Below are 19,377 nucleotides of genomic sequence, written 5' to 3' on the forward strand. Positions count from 1 at the left end.
ACTGGTAACTAAGACTTTCGTGGTTCGAATCCTGCCTGGGAAGGAAACCTTTTTTTTTGTTCCTTATTCACATTTATTCCCAATACTTTTCCATTGCTGGTAAAATTCATGTTCTGGGAATAATAAGTTAATTAAGTAGTAAAATATCGCTGCAATCGAAAAGTATTGGGAATAAATTTGAATAAGGAACAAAAAAAAAGTTTCCTTCCCAGGCAGGATTCGAACCACGAAAGTCTTAGTTACCAGTCTATCGTGCTCTGGAAGGCTCTGAAATCAGCTACAAGGGTTGGTCCAGTTTTTTTTTTTTGCCACTACTGTACAATATAAACTGAAAATCAACCCAGGAGATCGCAATGTGTGAATGACTTTATGACTGACAGTACTTGGAGTAAGATATAAATTTTTTAATCCAGGACTGGTCACTACATTCAGTATTATTCGGGTGGTTGCATACCCGGCATTTTGTCGAGACTAGTGCTGCCTGGATTTTGCCTGTTATAACTTTAGAGAGATATGAAATAGTGAGTTGAAGCAACAACACATGTTGTGTTAAGACTTGGGGTTTCTTTTTGATGTATAACAATATATAGTTTCTTTGAAAAGAAACCTGCTTTAATATTTCCTGGTTCTATTACATGTTAAACTGGCTTTTGTGCTCCATAGTACATGCTTTTATTTTACTTTATAAAAGTAAATACTGGCGAAATACCTGCTTTCAAGGAAAGGTTTAGGAATTCATAAAGGGAAAAATAAACCCGAATAGGATAAGGCAGCCATTGACTTTACGAAGACATGACAGCAATTATTTCATCATAATTGAGCTACTGGTCTGACAAATATTTTTTCTACAGAGTACCATGTATTGTTAGGAGAAAATTCTTTTAGCAGATAATAGCCAACACTTACAGTCAGATAGAGAAAGGGACAAACTTCCAATCCCATTTTGGTGTCATTCTCATTTGAATTTGATACTTAGCAAAATGCTCATATAGTGACCAGCACCAGACTAAAGAATGGTGTACAGATACAGAAATAAAATTTGGAGCTCCCTTATTGTTTAAATTTCGTTTACAACACAATGCGTATGTGTAGTAAACAAGAGCCCCTGTATACATGCTACTTCTGGACAGTTGTGTGAAATTGTTGCCTATGTACAGGTGGAATTCCATCAAGACACATTCCAAATTTTAGTTCCGTATCTGTACATATAGGTCACATGGAGAAAGTCTTGTGATGGTACTGCCACCAATTTCTTTCTTGCTCCTATACTTCTTCATTTGGGCATGTCATTAAATACCTTCAGAGGCTGATGTTATATCATTTTCTTCATAATCCTTCATATGGTCTATTTCAGTCACCAAACAAATTCCATCCTTTGCTTCACCATTTGGCAAATTATTCTCGTTTCCTCCTATTCATATAATACAAATTAAATAATTAATTAAATGGCAATCTTACTCGTGTTAATTATGTAAGCATGTGCGGCTTACAGCTGTTTCGGTGCTACTTGACACCATCCTCAGAGCCTTCTGTGTCTCGATGCCATCTCAACTTCGCTGCCTGTTGTGTGGGTGCGTTCGTATGATGTGATGAAGAGCTGTGTCAAATAGTGTGTGTGTTCTGAAACTGATCTGTGTGTTAAGAATTTGATCAGGGTGTGTTTTAGTGTGTCTGTATATTTCATATTGTTCTAGTGTGTTGAGTTTTTGGTTTTTGGGTTGTATGTGTAGGATTTCCATGTCCGTATTTATGTTATTGTATGTGTGGTTAGCATTAGTTATGTGTTCGGCATATGTAGATGTGTTGTGTCATCTGGTTATTGCTTTAATGTGTTCTTTGTATCTAGTTTGGAATGATTTGCCTGTCTGTCCAAAGTAGAAACTGTCGCAACTGTTGCATGTGAGTTTGTATACGCCTGTGTGGTTGTATTTATTTGTTTGTTGTTGAGATGTCTTTGTAGTGTGTTTTCTGTTCTGTATGCTATGTTGTATTTCTGTTTCCTGAATGAGGATGCGATCTTGTGTGTGTTTTTGTTTTCGTATGTTAGTGTGATGTATTTCTTGTGTTTGTGTTGTGTTTTGTGTGTTTTTGTGTCTGTTGAGTTTTTGTTTTGTCTTCCTTATGATGTTGTCTATTATGTTTGGGTTGTAACCATTTTCTTGTGCAATTTGATTGTGTTCACTTCTTCATTGTAGTGTTGTTGGCTCATGGGTATGTTGAGTAATATGTGTATTGTCCTGAATGCAGCAAGCACAGAAACAGCTGTAAGCCGCACATGCTTACATAATTAACACGAGTAAGATCGCCATTTAATCAATTATTTATATTCAAGTGTTAAAAGTAGTGTATGGAAGATTCAACATGGAATACAAATTAATGTGAAAATCTTTTGTTATTCTTGAAATGCTGGTATAATTATTTTTGTATTTTCTATTTATGCTGAAATTCTCTTTAATTATTTTTGTAGTTTATAAATACATATTTTCTGTTAGGTGATTATTAGTTAATAACGGAGAAACAGATAATTCTGTATGACGAAGAAATTAATAATCCTTAGATATTTTCCATTTTGTTAAGACTAATCTGTTTTCGTCTTATTTCTGTTCAGTCAAATTTTCACTTCCTGTTTCAATGTTGAGAATCTGGTGCGTGTTTTTACTTTTGTTTAAAAACTTCGCATAAAAAAATATCTTGAGAAATCAGATTTTTCCCTTAATTAAACATACAAAGCACCAAATGTTACTTTATAGCATTTTATTTACAATCAAAATATTCTCTTTTGTACCAGAAATTTGTGACTTGATATACTACAAGAATTTTCACTCTGAAATATTTAATAATGTTCAGTGTAAATAATTCTCGTAAAAGTTCATTTTTATTTGGGTTAATATGGATTGAAATTCTAATGCTGAGATCACCACTCAATGAAAATACATAACTTGTTCTCATGATAATCGTGTATTTAAACCTTCTATTTACATTAATAACATTACACAGAACATAAAGCTAGAAAGTAGAAATAGCATAGCTGAAATAGACAATGCACTTTAAGAAAAGTAACAATAAATAACAGTACATATTATTCGTGATTCATCCTATTACAACTAATAATATGAGATCATATAGAAATTTATTTTCGTTGCACGTAATATCATTAAAATTCACAACATTTAAGTATTTCACAAAATAATAATAGTTTAGCACCAATTATTTGTATGTTAAAATAACTTTTTATATATAGGCTTATTCCATTAATTATAAATATGATAGTATTCCAATTTGTGAGAACTTAAGAAATGAAATATTCACCACAGTAAGATGTAAAATTTTTTTCCACTACTTTTTACGTCCTTAGAATATTCGAGGTACATGAATCTCGTTATAATGATCAAAAACTTATTAAGAGTCAGAAAATATTTTTATTCAACTTCACTATTTCTATGAACTAGGCTTGGTGAAATACAAAACAGGCTCAAACTGGATCATGTCTCTCTCAATTCATATGACATATGAAACCAGTTCGATTCTAAGAGATGCAAAACAAATCTCATCTATAAAAATAAATTATAAATATAACAGTGAATAACTAAATATTCAGTCATATAAAATACATTCATGAAGAATTTGTACTTTTTCTACTAGTACATAAATACAGAACAACTCTCATACATACATAAAATTTGGTCAATCAAAATATCTACATAATTTCACACATTCAGTATCACACAACTGCAATATTCACTGGCAATTAAAATATAATGATTATTTGTCTAGCGATTAGCAAAAAGAAATCCAGTAACACGAAATGATATTGAGAGAAGAAAAGACTTTAACATCAGTTCAAACCTGCTTCGTGGCATCTCATTTATTCTATGTTCAAAGATTTTTATATGTTTGTTGTTATTATTGTAGAATTACGAAGTTTTATTTGCCAGAAAATATTACAGCTCTAAAGATAGAATGTTTCTCTCTCCAGTTCACAACCATTCATTTTCTGTAGCAATTGAAATTAAGTAAAAACTGTGCATATCAATACAATCTTTTTAACTTATTCTAATAGTATGCATACTGGTATTTTATCTACCGAATACTGACATTTGGGCAGTGAACCAAAGAAATTTAGTCCACAACTCAAGAATACATAGTATTCCAGTTGACTGAAGTTTTAGAAGTACAACTTCAGTGGAATTTATTTTAAATGATAGTTTGGACCCGAAATAAAAACAAGAGGACCAAGGTTCCATGTCATACATTTATGGCATGTAAAAGAGCCTTCATCACAAATAAGGAAAATAAAAACATATGTTCCCTTGTCACATATCTTATACTGAGCTAAGGCGTTCAGTTAGCCAAGACAGCAAACACGAGGCCACCTCATGGATGATGATGATGATGATGATGATGATGATGATGACGACGATGACATATAACAGTGTTTCTAAAATAGAGTATACGTACACTATGATCTAATAATATGTATATCTTAATAGGCATTCCTTTCTGCTTTGGCAATAATTTACTTTATATTATAATGTGACAAATATTGAGCTTGCATATTTCTCTAAAACTTCTATTGATACTTCAATTATTTCAAAGAGAAACAGTGACATTTCATCAAGAAAGTTCGATAAGTATTAATACATAACAACATTTAGTCAATATCTGAAGTTTGAAACAGTACTGTCAATTGAAATCCTGTGATTCGTCACTGTTATAAATTTAAATACAATCAAAGAACCTCAAAATACTTAACTGGGCAATACAGTTTCTTTAGAAGAGTATTCGTACTTCATTATTTACAATAATGTTCTCTGACTTCTTCGTAAACTAAACAGGATTACAAAAGATTTATGCATTTAACTCAAGTTATACTATTAAAGTTTCCTTTCAATAAAACACCAGATTTAAAATTGTTCACGGATGATTTTTTTTATCAGAAATGAAGAGCAGTTGTAAAGAATATTTTGTCATAACTAGTATTGAGAATTATATGCACTAAAAACCCTAATATATGCGCTTAAAACTACCGAAACATGTATTTATATATGCCCAAAAAGCTGAAGAGCTGGCAAATTTACTATAATATAGGATCCCACGAAAAGCAAAACACTATCCATATACAATGCTAAATTATTGGGGAAGAACATGGTCACATTGTTTTCTTTGTTGCCTTATTAGGTATTGCTAATTTAATTCAAACTAATCTGATACAAACAATTCATTTCTTTCATGACTGTATGAAATTTTGTGACAATCTTTTTCACGTTTTCAGGATCCAATTTGTTTCTCATATCCGTAAAAATGAAGTTGTGCATAGAAAAAGTTCCTTTTACATCACATCCAGTAACATGATAGGATTACATCCACATCATAATTGTATCTTTGAAGTACTTTGCTAATTTCCCTCATCTTCTTCAGACCATCATTTTTTACTTAGCTGACGATGCATTTTCTCGACAAAATTTATTCAGAAAACTAGAAAACCGTTTTAATTAAAAATATGCATGAAATATGTTCTTAATATGGAAATTTGTACAAACGTCCAAAATATGCATATACAGAGTGGAAGTGAAATAACCTTCTGGACTGAAAGGGACAATAGGGTACACTTAAATGAATAGAAAACCTATATTACGTTTTGTGATTAAATGCACGGTTAATTAGAAAATTAAGTTTGAAGCTTAAGCAGCCCGGCAACATCGTCGCTAACACACCCTTTTCGTAATACAGATGTAAGAGGTCAATGAACTCTATCTCACTAAGTGAGCTACTCTGGCTACAACATTGCAATCTGCTCGCATTGTGTAGTGGCTTGAAATTAGTGGTTTTTAAATTAAATTTACATTAAAACCGTCCATGCTATTGAAATATGCCAGATGGATAATAGTAATATGCATTACAAGAGCGGTATGTTGAAGTTTTCATGTTCGAGGAAAAGTTTGAAAAAGCGGAACGTAGTTGAGCTTTTTTAATTTCCGAGAATTGAAAGAAAACATACTGCTCGTGTATTGTACATTATTTTGTGCGAAGACCGTTTATTACATACCTGAAAGAGGAATTTCTAATTAGTTGCAATGAAATCTCCATCTTGGTTTCTGTTTAATGACGGCAAATTTGCAAAACAAAAATATCTATCTTCAACATTGTTGCTTTAAAATGTTTTCTGTGTTTACTATACTCCAGCAGGCCATGATAAACGTCTGTCTTTTTTTTCCCCCAGTCTATGATGAGTCTGGAATCTTGTTGATTTTTTCACGGCTTCCTTAATGTTACTTGCATCACGAATGCAGTAAATTTAGTGGAGTTGTAGAGTTTACTTAATTTTTGCAAATATTTAAAAACAATAATTAACAGTGCAATTTAGGTGAAATTGCAGTGGTAAGTTTCCAATTTATAATTATTACTATATTGAACGTCTCTAAAAATATTGTTAAAAGCCTAAAGCAGTAAAATCAATATGTCACTTAAGTGGTAAGAAGAGGGAAATTGTTATGTGTGTTAGGTTGGGAATACTGAATGTGGAATTTTAGACTTTCCGCAGATTGGTTTTGTGTAGAAACCAAGCAAATACGCACAATCTCGCACAAATATTTCTTTATTACATTTCCTATCGATATGGACAGAAATCACGATCCTACTCGCAACAGTTACCGAATAAGAGTGTATTAAATATTTGGGGGAAAAACTTTTTTTTTTTTTTAAACTATGAACTTTCCACTAACATCATATTAAAATTTTTTGTTACAACATGAGCTATTTGCTATGACAATCTGCAAGGTTATTTCACTTTCACCCTGTATATGCACGAACTACCATGCTGTCTTAATTAAATATGGCACATGTAATTACCAAGTTTTATTAAGATGTGCAGTTCCGATATAAATATGCATATATTTCTCATCACTAGTCATAACTTTCATCTTAGAACAAGAAAAGAATTAGTTCCTAAAATATTATGTTAAAAGATAATATTTACTTTGCTATTAAGGGAAGCTGAGCATTAAAATTGCTCTAAACATCAAGTTTATATCACAGTTGCCACAATAACCCAGTCTTCCCCTTTCCCTCTAACCCTTCTCCAGTCCTGATAATCATAGAGTTTCACATATCTCATCTCATTAGTTTAAATATTGCCAAACAAAGAGTGAGCAGACAACAGTAAACACTGTTTCCTAGCTAGTCCATAGCTAATTTCATGCATTCTATGTGACAACACAACCATATCGACTGCTTACTGTGATCTAATGACAGAATAAAATAGTTAAAATGAAAATTCATTTTTCACTTTTATTGTGTTATACTCAAACACTAACTTCTCATGTTCAAAATTACGTGTAGGACTGACTGAAATATGATATAGAAACAGAAATGTTTCTTTCAAATGTATCAAATGAGGTTCTTTAAACATTTAGTTCCTGTTATTTATCTGTAGAACAATTACCAATTCAAACTATTGTTCACATCCAATATAATCCTTATCAATAAAATTTGTACTTTCCAATGATGACAGGCAAATTCATAGTTTTAATAATCATATAAATGTACATGAATTACATATTCGGAGACAGATTCATTCTAATGTGTAAGAGTACAGTAAGTTTTGTTTATGAGATGAAAACTACTATTGCAGTACCAGCTGCAACAAAGTCAAAACAGCTAAAATTATAACATCAAGGTCATGTTTCATGTACATGGATAGTATGATGTAAATAATTTTGTGTAGTTGATAAGGAAGAAGAAGAGAATAGCACCAACAGCTGATCCCATCTGCTGTACTGCTCCACACCAAAATAATGCGCGCCCTTCTTGTAGACGAAGCACTGATGCGATAGACACTTTAACATATGTGATGAGTCCAGTGACGGCAACCCACGAAATTACCTGTTAAGAACATGACAAAGACAATGTAATACACACTTAATTTGCTTTCGTGAAGTGTTAGCTCATAATTTTATCTTCCAAATAATAACTTAATCTGCGAAAAATTCTATGAAACTCTATCAGTTTAAAATAACAAGAAGAATGTGGGACTGCTCATACTCATTAAGTCATTCATGGGCAGATCTTTCACTGTAAACCCAGCATTCTCCAATCTTTCCTATTTTCTACCTTCCGCTTTTTCTCCGTATATGATCCATATATCTTAATGACGTCTATCATCTGATATCTTCTTCTGCCCCAAACTCTTCTTCCGTTTACCATACCTTCCAGTGCATCCTTCAGTAGGCAGTTTCTTCTCAGTCAATGACACAACCAATTTCTTTCTCTCTTCTTGATCAGTTTCAGTATCATTCTTTCTTCACCCACTCTTTCCAACACAGCTTCATTTCTTATTGTCTGTTCATTTAATACACTCCATTCTTCTCCATATCCACATTTCAAATGCTTCTTGCTCATACTTTGATTATGTAATTACCAGGATTGTGAAGTTGCAGTCAGAGTAAAGAAGTTACAGTCATTAGAAATATACTGTTGCTTGACTCCAACAGGAACATTATATATATTTTTAAATACTTTCCTACCACGTGAGTCAATGGTGGTTTCACCCTTAGGGAAATTCAATGACACAATGAGCCACATGGAGTGGTAATGTTTTGTAACTTTGCCTTCAGTAGTTTAAGAGCCTATTACGAATCGTATGCAGAGACGAAGAGAAAGGCGGAAAAGAGAGAATTTTGGAGAATGCTGGGTTTGTCTTTGGGAAGAACTATGAATGAATGAATGAATTTATTATTACCTATAACAAGCACCAGACATAAAATTTAATTATATACCACAATAATTGAAAAGTAACATGCTGATTCTAGTGACTTGTTTATTTTTTTATTTTGTAAAGCTACTACTAGTCGAAATATTTTCTACGCTAATATCATTCTTGGTTCTTTAAACTTTGTGTATCAAGAACACATTTTTATATCTTTCTTTACATTATTTTCAATTTATACAACAATCTGCCTAATTCTGACCAGATACCTAACCATAAAATCTGTCATCATAATCTAATGTTTGATTATTTAGTGGAAAACTGTTATTTGTCTTTCATTTTCAATATTAAAAGTATTTATTTCAGTCACTGACTTCACAACATATGTTTAAGGTGTTAAACCTTTACATTACATGTTTAAAATATGTATAAACGTTTTCATTGGTCAGGGCCAACATCATCAGATACGAAGTACATTTCGGTAATATCAATAATCTCTACATAATTTCTACAAATACAATACATATTTAGTGACATGCAAACTGAACCTTATTAAAATCAACATGGTTATGATACATTTTGACATTCTTATATGACAGCCCTTATTGTCAATTATTTAAAATACACGTGTAAGTTGCAAAGTATATATGTTTGCAAGTCTTCACACATGGAATAATGAAGTAACTTGATGTAAAAGAATAAAAAATAGAATAATAAAATATAAAACTAAGGTAGAAATGTTGTGAATGTGAAGAGTTGCAAATTACAGTATTTGAATACATTGATTGTGTTCATATTTCTGTTTCCCATTAATGCACATATTTCAACCATTCAAACGTATGTATCATGGTGTGTGTCTCATATTTTATCTTGACTGTTATTTCAAATTAATATGATTGTCTTATAAATGCTAATATTATAAATTGGGTTGTTTAATGTTGATAGTAATATACATTTAATTTGACGATGATGCTGTTCTTCCAATATGGTGATGTGGGATCAGTATCCAATACTATAATCGTAATAAACTGTATAATAAGGCTCAAGTCAGGTGTCAGAATTAATTAATGCCGACGTGCCTCTTTTAGATGTTGGTTGTGTGATGGCTGTGTGAGGACTTCGTATCTGATGATGTTGGCCCTGACCAACGAAAACGTTTATACATCTTTTAAACATGTAATGTAAAGGTTTAACACCTTAAACATATGTTGTGAAGTCAGTGACTGAAATAAATACTTTTAATATAAAATACAGACTTCACTGAAAACTAAAAAATGAATTGCAAAATATTTCATTTTGAAGTTTAACTCACCACAAGAGCCTCCCCTGCTGCAGTGTTTACAAGTGGAGGAACCGGACTAAGAAGAGCCGTTGCCATGATGTATCCTGTAATAATGGTACTAAGCGACGCAAGTGTGGAAATAGTTTTCACTGAAGAATAAGGATAAAAGAAGGCCAGAAAGCAGGCCATGGGGTTTGCCATGCTTCCTAAAGCTACAGAAAGGTGGTATGCGACATTACCATATGGAAGACAAGAATATGACTGTATACTTGGAAAAATACCATTACCAAACATGCACACCCAAGAAGCTGTAACTAGAAAATAAATATACACTGAATTCGACAGACTCTTTGGTTTTGTGTCAGAAAGTGACTGGGTTTTGGGTGGCGATGAAGTTACGTCACTTTTAGCACTCGTGTGTTCTGCTGTATTGTTACACTTATGATGATGAGTTTTACATATATCCTGTTCTTTCATTAAAGCTTCTACATCTTCACGAACAGTGAATATTGGATTGAAATCAGGAGTTCTATTAGCTCTTGGAGACCCGTCGCCCAGTGTTTGAGAATATTTTGTGCTTGGTGCCCGAGATCTGGGCTGAGAATCAGTCCTCTCACTCTCGCATAACCTGAGATTATTTAAAAGAAAAAAAGATACTGTACTTAACGTCATCATGGCAAATAAAAAGAAAAAGAATGCTTGTGTAGAAAAACGTGGGGGTGCTGTATAAGGTACCACAACAGAACTATTGTCGGCACTAGGAACACAGACTGGATTTCCTCCTACTCCTTGAATCAGTCCTACCACACTAGGCAAAAATCCACTAAGACCTTCACCTACAAAGTAAGAAATGAGATATATTTCACGGAAATTACTCATAAACGGCATGAAGAGAACAGAACTTGTGCATCCAACCAAAGCACCGAAAAATGAGAGGATAAACAATGCAGTGCTGTGTTCGCTTCCACCAATGTCAGTTGTTTTGTGATAGAAGAACCCCATCAGTAATAAGGCTATTGTGCCAAAACTCAGAATTACGTAAATTATCCAACAGTCTTTTATTCTTCCAGGGAATAACTTCTGTGAAATGCTGTACAGTACTGGTCCCACATTTGCAATCTGAATAATGACAGAAAGATATGAAGGTAGATTCCAGCCTTCAGGTTGTGTCTGCACCATTAAAGGTAGCTGCATGAACATACCATTTATAGATATCCATGCTGAAATGCCAAAGAGAATTGCTAATATATCTACCAAAAATTTTCGGTTAGAAAATCTGCGACAGGAACAAAACATTTCAGTCATGGTATGTGGTGAAGATTGTATATTCTGAGAAGTAAGGAGAGGCGTTCCTTCACTGGGTGGAAACCTGTAAAAATAAGAAAACATAAATATGTAAGTTTTGAGTTACGGTACGAATAATACAGACATTCAAATTTAAACTAATTTTATTTGGTGCGACATGTTTGATTTTTTTTACAACTTGTCACAGATGTATGAAGGAAAGCTATTTAGAAGATAATGGTCAACAGACCATTAAACAGAAATAAAATGTAAAACAAATTTAGTAAAGGTATCTGAAACCTACTACAACCATTACTGTTTCTCTGTGTAATGTCTATGACCAAAACTTGAAAAAAAGCACTCGTCTGCTCGTCTATGACGAGTGAAAATTTTTACTATTGTACCCTCCCCACTTGTTGCCAATATAATATTCGGACCATTTCCCTAGTAATTCGTCTTGGATCTCTTGCATGTTATGTTGGTAATTACCGTAGTAAAGAGGAAAGTGAGATGTGTCTCCTTTAGCGTAGTTCTTCTGGAGAATCTCCCTTCCATCTCTACTTATTGTCAGTTATAACATGCGAAAGGTTCAGGACGAACTACCTACTATGAAAATGCTAGGAATAAAACCACGTGTTTATCATTATACAGAGTGGAAGGGGACTGATACACCAAAATTTAAGAGGTGATTCCACATGTTAAACTTATATTACACTTTTCCTTCGATAACACACTATTAACCAACAAAAAAATAGTCTTTGCCCAATATTTGCAACACTCTATTGAGGTACCTAATGGCCTGAGAGAAATGGCTGATTGCTATATAATCAGATAGGTAAAAATAATCTGAATAGTTACTGTCTTGAATCCTTTTTTGCAAATTAAACCGATTAGTCATAAATTATTAAATTGAATAATTGCGGAAATCGTTAAAATAAATCTTGCAACGCAACACACTGTCGCATGTCAGTGACTAAGTACAGCACAGAGGGAGGGGAAGGTATGGAGTGTAGGCCATACTTGCTAGAGTTATTGCAGTAGCCATGATGTTGCCAAATGCTTCATAGTAACATAACATTTCCTCTAACACGGTGAATGTTAGAGAAAGAACGTATTTAGATTTCTCAGATCTCTCCCTTATGATCTATTACAATTTCATTTTGCTGCAGAGGTTACCATCCATCCTGTATACATCTCACAGAACGAATGAAGCAAAAAACAAGAATGCTATCTAAAGTGTAGCTTTTCTGGATTATTACAAAATTTCAAAATATTTTACATAATTTAATTCTGAATGAAGTCAAACGTAAAAGGCAAAACAGATCAAAATAATACCAGTATCTATGAGCTACACAATGAATCAAATTGGCTCTATGCAGTGGTTATACCAGTAATGTCATTGTGTTTGTGCGAGTGCAATACATTACTCTATATTACATCATACCTACATAAATTATGGTGAAAGTTCTGGAAGGTAACTTTGCATTTTTGCCATGAACAGGATTATCCCAGAGTTTTATTAACTCATTATACTCCATGAACACAAGTACACTACTATTCCTTATAAAATAGCCTACTCATTGCTAGATCATTCTAACAACTAGATTTTAATCAATCAGAATTCTGTATTCGTGTTGTGCACATTGAACAAATTTACAAAAAACTAGATTAATCATGCTGATGCAATAAAATATTTGTATATGATAGATTTACAATATTAATGAAAAGTATCTACATAAATAGTGCCCATAAATAGATACAGATTACGCACAAAGCAACGCAGCATTGCAGTTACCTTTCTTTTCCTCCTTTGCACGTCACATGTTGGTCTGTGGAAATCGCGGATTTTAAAGATGACATTGATGACCGATTCAAACCACATTCACTCACCCTACTTACGTAACATTGGTTTCCTTGGAATGTATTGTACTATGTACAACGTGTCTACCGGCTCGTTCGCAGAGCAAGACCAATACCGACTTCACATACAAAGAACCTGGGAAGATCTGTATTATGTCATTATCCATTCTTGACATTGGTTGAGTTAATCTTTAAATTACATAGCAAACGAACTGTGCGATTTTATGACCATAAAAGATAACCTCAATTCATACTAGCTTACAAATATACTGCAGGTTCATGTTACAAAATTGCTACCAACTTCATATTTAAATTATATATATTTTAATTATTGAATTTGCTACATAGTTTCCCTCTATTTCAACTATATTCATTCTCTCTTATTACTATTTTATCATAAGCACAGTGTAATACAATTTTACATTTAAGTACACAGAACTACAATAAAATTAAATAGTTAATTTGCAAGCGGTTTCAGGGTTACTTTTGCGGTGCCAGTGGCAAGAATGATTTCAACATTTCATGAGCGGAATGGAGTCATTTTAAATGTAGTAACTTTCTCTTCGCAACAAAGATCATCATAAATTTCCATGTCAGTGTTATCACATTTCTTTCGACACTCGTTACGTTAGAAATTTGTTCCGTTCAGATAATGAAGTCAAAGTAGGCCTGAAAGATCACAGATTTATAGAGTTGCACATTTATATAACAATTTTATTGGAACAGAGGCAGTGTAACTGGTAGATTTCTAACCAGCACAAGCATTGTGAAGACATGTGAAAAATCCGGTGAGTACCGGTACCATATAGGATATTTTCCTTCCTCTGATTGAGATTCTAGCTGACGTGTACCTCTATTATTGGGCGCGCTTCCGTACAGAGACAGTGGCATTTCCTCCAAGGTTAGAGCCCAGTTTAGGTGTATGTGTGTTAATAGAAAATTAGGGGCTAGAAAATATTGAGAATAGGATTCGTGTCTGTATGACATTTTTTTCGATTAATACACACAGACACACACCAACACCTAAACTGGGCTCTAATCTTAGAGGAAAAGCCACTGCCCCTGTACGGAAGCGCGCCCTTCATTTTTTATACATTTTAGATGTACTAGAGTAAGTTACGAAGTAGGAGATACGGTACGCAAAAACAAGGAATCGTCGTGCAAGTGCTTTGCTGCTACTGACTTACAGGGAATTCCGGTGTCAGTACCCAAAGACAGAACTGGTGCAGAAATTTGATTACATAGAAATGACTATCAGAACACATGATGTAATGGTATTTATTTGTTTGTAGGCCTTATTTATTTATCTACTTATTTATTTGTTTATTTATGTACCAATATTTTTATCTACGTATTTATTTATTTGTGTAATGACAGGGCCCTTAACTTACAATTAATCACTCCGACTTCATTGACGTGGCTCATAGATGTCGTTAATGCTGAAAAGCATACACCAGTTAGTTCGTCAGAGATTATCCAGAGTGCACCACAGGCGGTGTGTCTGCATTGCGCTAGTAAATGAATGATGATGATGATGATGATGATGATAAAGAATTTTTGGGATGCCCCAGGCGAATCAGATTTAAGGAAGGTGGGATATGATGCTAGGGACTGGATTAATCTTGCTTAGGATAGTGACTGATGGCAGGCTTATGTGAGGGTGGCAGTGAACCTCCGGGTTGTCTAAAAGCCATTTGTAAGCAAGTAAGTAACAAGTACAGAGGCAATCTTTTTGTGCGAGAGAAAGCTTCCATCACACAACAGATTTTAGGCTATGCGGATGATGTGGTCATCACCGGAAGAAGGATACAAGACGTTAAGAAGCCTTGATAGCGTTGGATAAGGAAACTCAGAAGCTGGGATTTAAAATAAATACAAAGAAATCTAAATTTATGTCAGTCACCAAAAGACAAAATGATCAAGTGAAGGAAGTTAAAATGGGAACATACAAGTTTGAAAAAGTAAAAGAATTTACATATCTCGGATCAATATTGACAGCGAATAATGACCTAAGGAATGAGGTACAAAGAAGAATAAATCTGGCTAACAGGGCATATTATTCACTTTGACCAATTGTTAAAAATAAAATAATATCTAGAGAAATCAAAATCAAGATTTACAAAACCCTAATAAGACCCATTATAACATACGGTACAGAAACATGGGTTCTAAATAAAAATACATGCAAACAACTGGCAATATTTGAGAGGAAAATCTTAAGAATGATTTTCGGAGCAATTGAAACAGTGGATGGATGGAGAGCCAGATATAATAATGAGATATACGAACTGTACAAGGAATCGGATTTGGAGACGCACATAAGATGCCAAAGATTGAAATGGTTGGGACACGTCACAAGGATGGAAACTAAAAGGAAAGTGAAGATTGTCTTCAATAACAACCCAGATGGAACCAGATTAAGAGGAAGATCGAGAACAAGATGGTGAAACTGTGTACGAGTGGATGTGAATAGATTAGGAATAAGGAATTGGAGGGAGTTGGTGATGGATAGAGAAGGATGGAAGAGAGCCATAGAGGAGGTTAAGGCCCACTTGGGCTGTAATACCAAAGAAGAAGAAGAAGAAGAGAGCTTCCGTCACAAAACCCTCTAACCCTAGCACTGAATTTGGCTTCCCTGTCACTAAATATTTGGTGCAAGAGATAACCTGTCCTCTCACCAAAACCTCTACCCTGTCACTGAACTCGAGGATATCACAGAAAGTTAATTAAAAATTTTCATTTGAAATAAATAAAATTACAATTTTGACAGAATAATGAGATACATATTCCAGTTCTTACATTGTATTTACCATTAAAAAAATAACAGCAAACAAATTGTTTTGATGCTTATTGTTTCTAATACCTTTATGTTTGAACTGAATGATACAGCACAAAAGCAAGCAAGCAAACAAGAGAGATTTTTGTGAGTTATTTATTTTGGCTTACGAATACTTGTTGGGGTTGGTTCTTTAAGATTTTCTTTTGGTTTTCCTTTTACCATTTTTTTCTGTATTAGGAACCACTGTATGAGCAATACTAAGTCAAAAAGCATACTACAGTATAAATTATATTCGTACTGCTGGCTTCCCTGTTGGAGTTTATTAATTTTCATTAGTAGATAACAAAAAATACTCACAGAAACATGTGGAGCAAATATAGCCTATTCAAACATCTTCGCTGCAAATCTATGTAGGCAAGATAATCTTTCTCTTACATCGTATGATGACGCAGAATATCTGCATGGAAATATCATATGTACTTCGGTACATTAAAATAAAATAATATATATGATATGCATAAATCACTTCGTGATTTAAGACGGCTCTTATTCCGTCGGATCCCAGCCAACTAGTCACTCATAACGAGTGCACCTCAGCACATGTGTGGACTTCAGTCCTACGTTCATAGACATCTATGACGTAGTGCAGAGGGCGGCCACTAGAGGGAACCCAAGAGTTGGAGCTTAATCTGAGGCGATTCTGTCCGACGCCGGGGTGGTATCCGGTGTGGCTTAGTGGATAAAGCATCAGCACGTAGAGCTGAAAACCCGGGTTCAAATCCCGGCGCCGGAGAGAATTTTTCTCCATTCCATTACTCTTACATCGTATTTCTGAGAAAATTTTCTGTAAAACTCAAGAAAAGCTGCTTTCATTTGTATATCGATCCTTCAGTTCCCTATTACACTGTACTGTAGATCAATGAGCTCTAATTGAAGACGGTCTAATTTGTTAAACCTTGATTCAAATTCCAATCGAAGATTTCTAATGTCTGCACATAAGTACTTTTCCATTTTTTTTTTTTCAGATGAAGTAAAAGACTTGAGCACCTTTGTTAACTTGTGAAAATGGGAGGTATGTTCGTTGTTCAGTTGGCGTTTGCACACAATAAACTTTGCTTAAATATCTAATTTTATTATACATTTCGGTAATTATACCCCTATGGAGTGTGCTGTAGCATTGTGGTTAAGACATTTTGCTGCAAAGCCAGAGACCCACGGGTTCGATTTGCTACACAGTCATGAGTTTTCTCCATAGATCCAGTCCATTTGGCCACAATATGGCCCTGGAATTACCAGTTTCTAACAGAAATTAGTATCAGGCATATTTTCTTCGGGGTAAGGACGGCAAACTTCCCTACTGCTACTAATACTGATTGTCTAGAAAAGGTGAGGGCCTTTACCTCCTACTGTCCTATGTGCCTTTACTTTTTTTATCATGTTTTTATTCTGAAGGGATATATTCCAGTCGTTTAAATTACTTATGAACTCAACAAGAAAAGTTGATTGTAAGTCATACACCTACATAATATCTTGCAACTCTTGCGTTGGAATATTTTGGCATTATTAGTGATTATCTATTCCCTAGTTGAAAAAACCTATTCAACTGTCCCATAATTCAACCGACATATCTCTCAATGATATGACAAATCACCATATTCACTGCTGAATCCTACCATAATTCCTTAAACTGATAATGTCGAAGAGCCCTTGATCTTAATAGCATTTGTTGTGTTAATATCTACTTGCATTACAATACTAAGGTGATTGCTTTGGCATACAAGTTTTTAACATGTATAGTGCAATGAACTGGGATAACGTCACAGGTTATACTTACAGGACGGTTCTTCATTTTCTCCCTTAGGTGTCCCACAACTCCAACTTTACTTCCTATCATAGCTGGAGCTCCACTGGTTGCTCTGTGTTTTAATGTATCCAATGGCAAATTGGTGTATTCAACTATATTCACAATGTTTGTAAAATATCTATGAATTTGGTATTGTTCTTTATAGAGGCTATTTCTAGCAACTCCTCTGTAATTTCAAGATTTTCCCGAACTAAGTACCCCACTGGCGCAGTTAGGAGGGTTTGGGAGTAACCCCCCATCCGGCAGAGGCTCCCATAAAAAAAAAGAAAACAAAATGCTGCTGAAGTTCTGCAACAGTATAACAGTGACTTACTTCCAGTAAAACACAACCTGTTCGTCATAATGGCAACTCTCCCTTAACTACTCATACTTCTGAAAGGTCATTTTCATCACTAAGAAATCGTAGACCTACCTTAGGAACAGCATAGGGGAGGAGTGCCTTAATGTATTGGCTCTCATATACATACATACATGAGAAAATGTACTTATGTGAATGAAAATGTTGTACTTGAGGTACTAGCTAAGAAACACAGAAGGTTGAAATACACTGTGTCCGGCTTAAAAGTAGTACAATACAGTGGCGTAGCATGAAATTTTGAGCAGGGGAAGCTAACTCAAGTTGTCTTTTATGTACATATGAGAAAATATATTACAAAAATATAGTCTTAAAATAAATAGTAGTCAATGTCAAGCCAGCAGTCCGAAGATTGGTTGGAACCTCGTAAGTAACACCAATAAGGCATGACCTCAAATGGTACGTAGTAAAATATGATTTCATGATTTACACATATCTCTAACAAATAGACACGGTCATTTGTTTTTTAAATCGCACTTTTGTTCGTAACTCAGTCTTGATAATGGAATTGTCCTAAAAATTCAAGTAAATTGGCGTCAGGAACTGTTATTTCACTCATTATTTATTATATTAGCACACAATGCACACTAACACTTCAACTGAACACATCTCACGAAAGGGATAACTCGGAAACTAAATTATTTTCAATGTCGAAGCTAGCTTCTTGCGAGCCTTGCAACCAGTGTAGTTTAGTTAGAAAGGGATGGAAAATCTGCGGGGTGGGTTACACAGAAGAATGAATGAAAGAAACTGGTCTGCTTGGAAGCTGGTGTGTGCAGGCTTCTTGTTTACTGCTGCATCACAAATCATCCTGAGCTGCCGCATCACAATGTTTAACGCATAAATATAAACTCTATTAAAATTAATAAATAATTTTGTTCATAAACTGCAGGTTTATTATGAAATTATTATTAACTGGGAAAGCTGAGCTTTTTAGCTTACATTGACGCTACGCCACTGGTACAATAAAAGAAATATGGCCCTCGGTCATTTCGACGCACTTCAATTTTTTTTATTTTAGCACATATTTTTCATTTCGTCACATGGCAACACTGCAATGAAAATTTAAATCTGTGCTCGCCTATTGATATCCCATGCTTCTCAAGTACTGTATACCGAACATCTCGTTCCAAGTGTATTGTTCATACTGATCCAAGATGAATTCGTAGTTCTTTACGTGTATGTCCATTTTTTTTACTGTCCTACCCATTTCTGTTTCTCGCATTTTTAGTACCTCATTGTAGTTATG

The 19,377-nt window shown here is 34.2% G+C and overlaps 2 protein-coding genes across 5 annotated transcripts in view; one reads left to right on the forward strand and one right to left on the reverse strand.

Moving 5' to 3' along the window:
• Window positions 1-2,939: 2,939 nt before the first annotated feature.
• Rift (Riboflavin transporter) overlaps window positions 2,940-19,377 on the reverse strand; it is a 50,999-nt gene continuing 34,561 nt past the window's right edge. For 2 of the 4 annotated variants that reach the window (XM_069844155.1, XM_069844156.1), the window contains 2 exons: window positions 10,017-11,355; window positions 2,940-7,881 (listed from right to left, as the gene is read on the reverse strand). In XM_069844155.1, the coding sequence (XP_069700256.1) occupies window positions 7,684-7,881; window positions 10,017-11,291 (1,473 nt within the window). In that variant the 5' untranslated portion in view covers window positions 11,292-11,355 and the 3' untranslated portion in view covers window positions 2,940-7,683. The other 2 variants (XM_069844153.1, XM_069844154.1) reach the window with 2 other exon arrangements.
• Window positions 13,782-19,377, forward strand: part of LOC138712398 (sodium-coupled neutral amino acid transporter 7-like) — a 216,576-nt gene continuing 210,980 nt past the window's right edge. Inside the window, exon 1 of the mRNA XM_069844159.1 lies at window positions 13,782-13,918. The gene's annotated coding sequence lies outside the window, so the exon portion shown is untranslated. The remainder of the gene's footprint in view (window positions 13,919-19,377) is intronic.

The sequence above is a fragment of the Periplaneta americana genome, chromosome 13 (genome assembly GCF_040183065.1).
Source record: "Periplaneta americana isolate PAMFEO1 chromosome 13, P.americana_PAMFEO1_priV1, whole genome shotgun sequence".
In the NCBI taxonomy this organism is placed as follows: Eukaryota; Metazoa; Arthropoda; class Insecta; order Blattodea; family Blattidae; genus Periplaneta; species Periplaneta americana.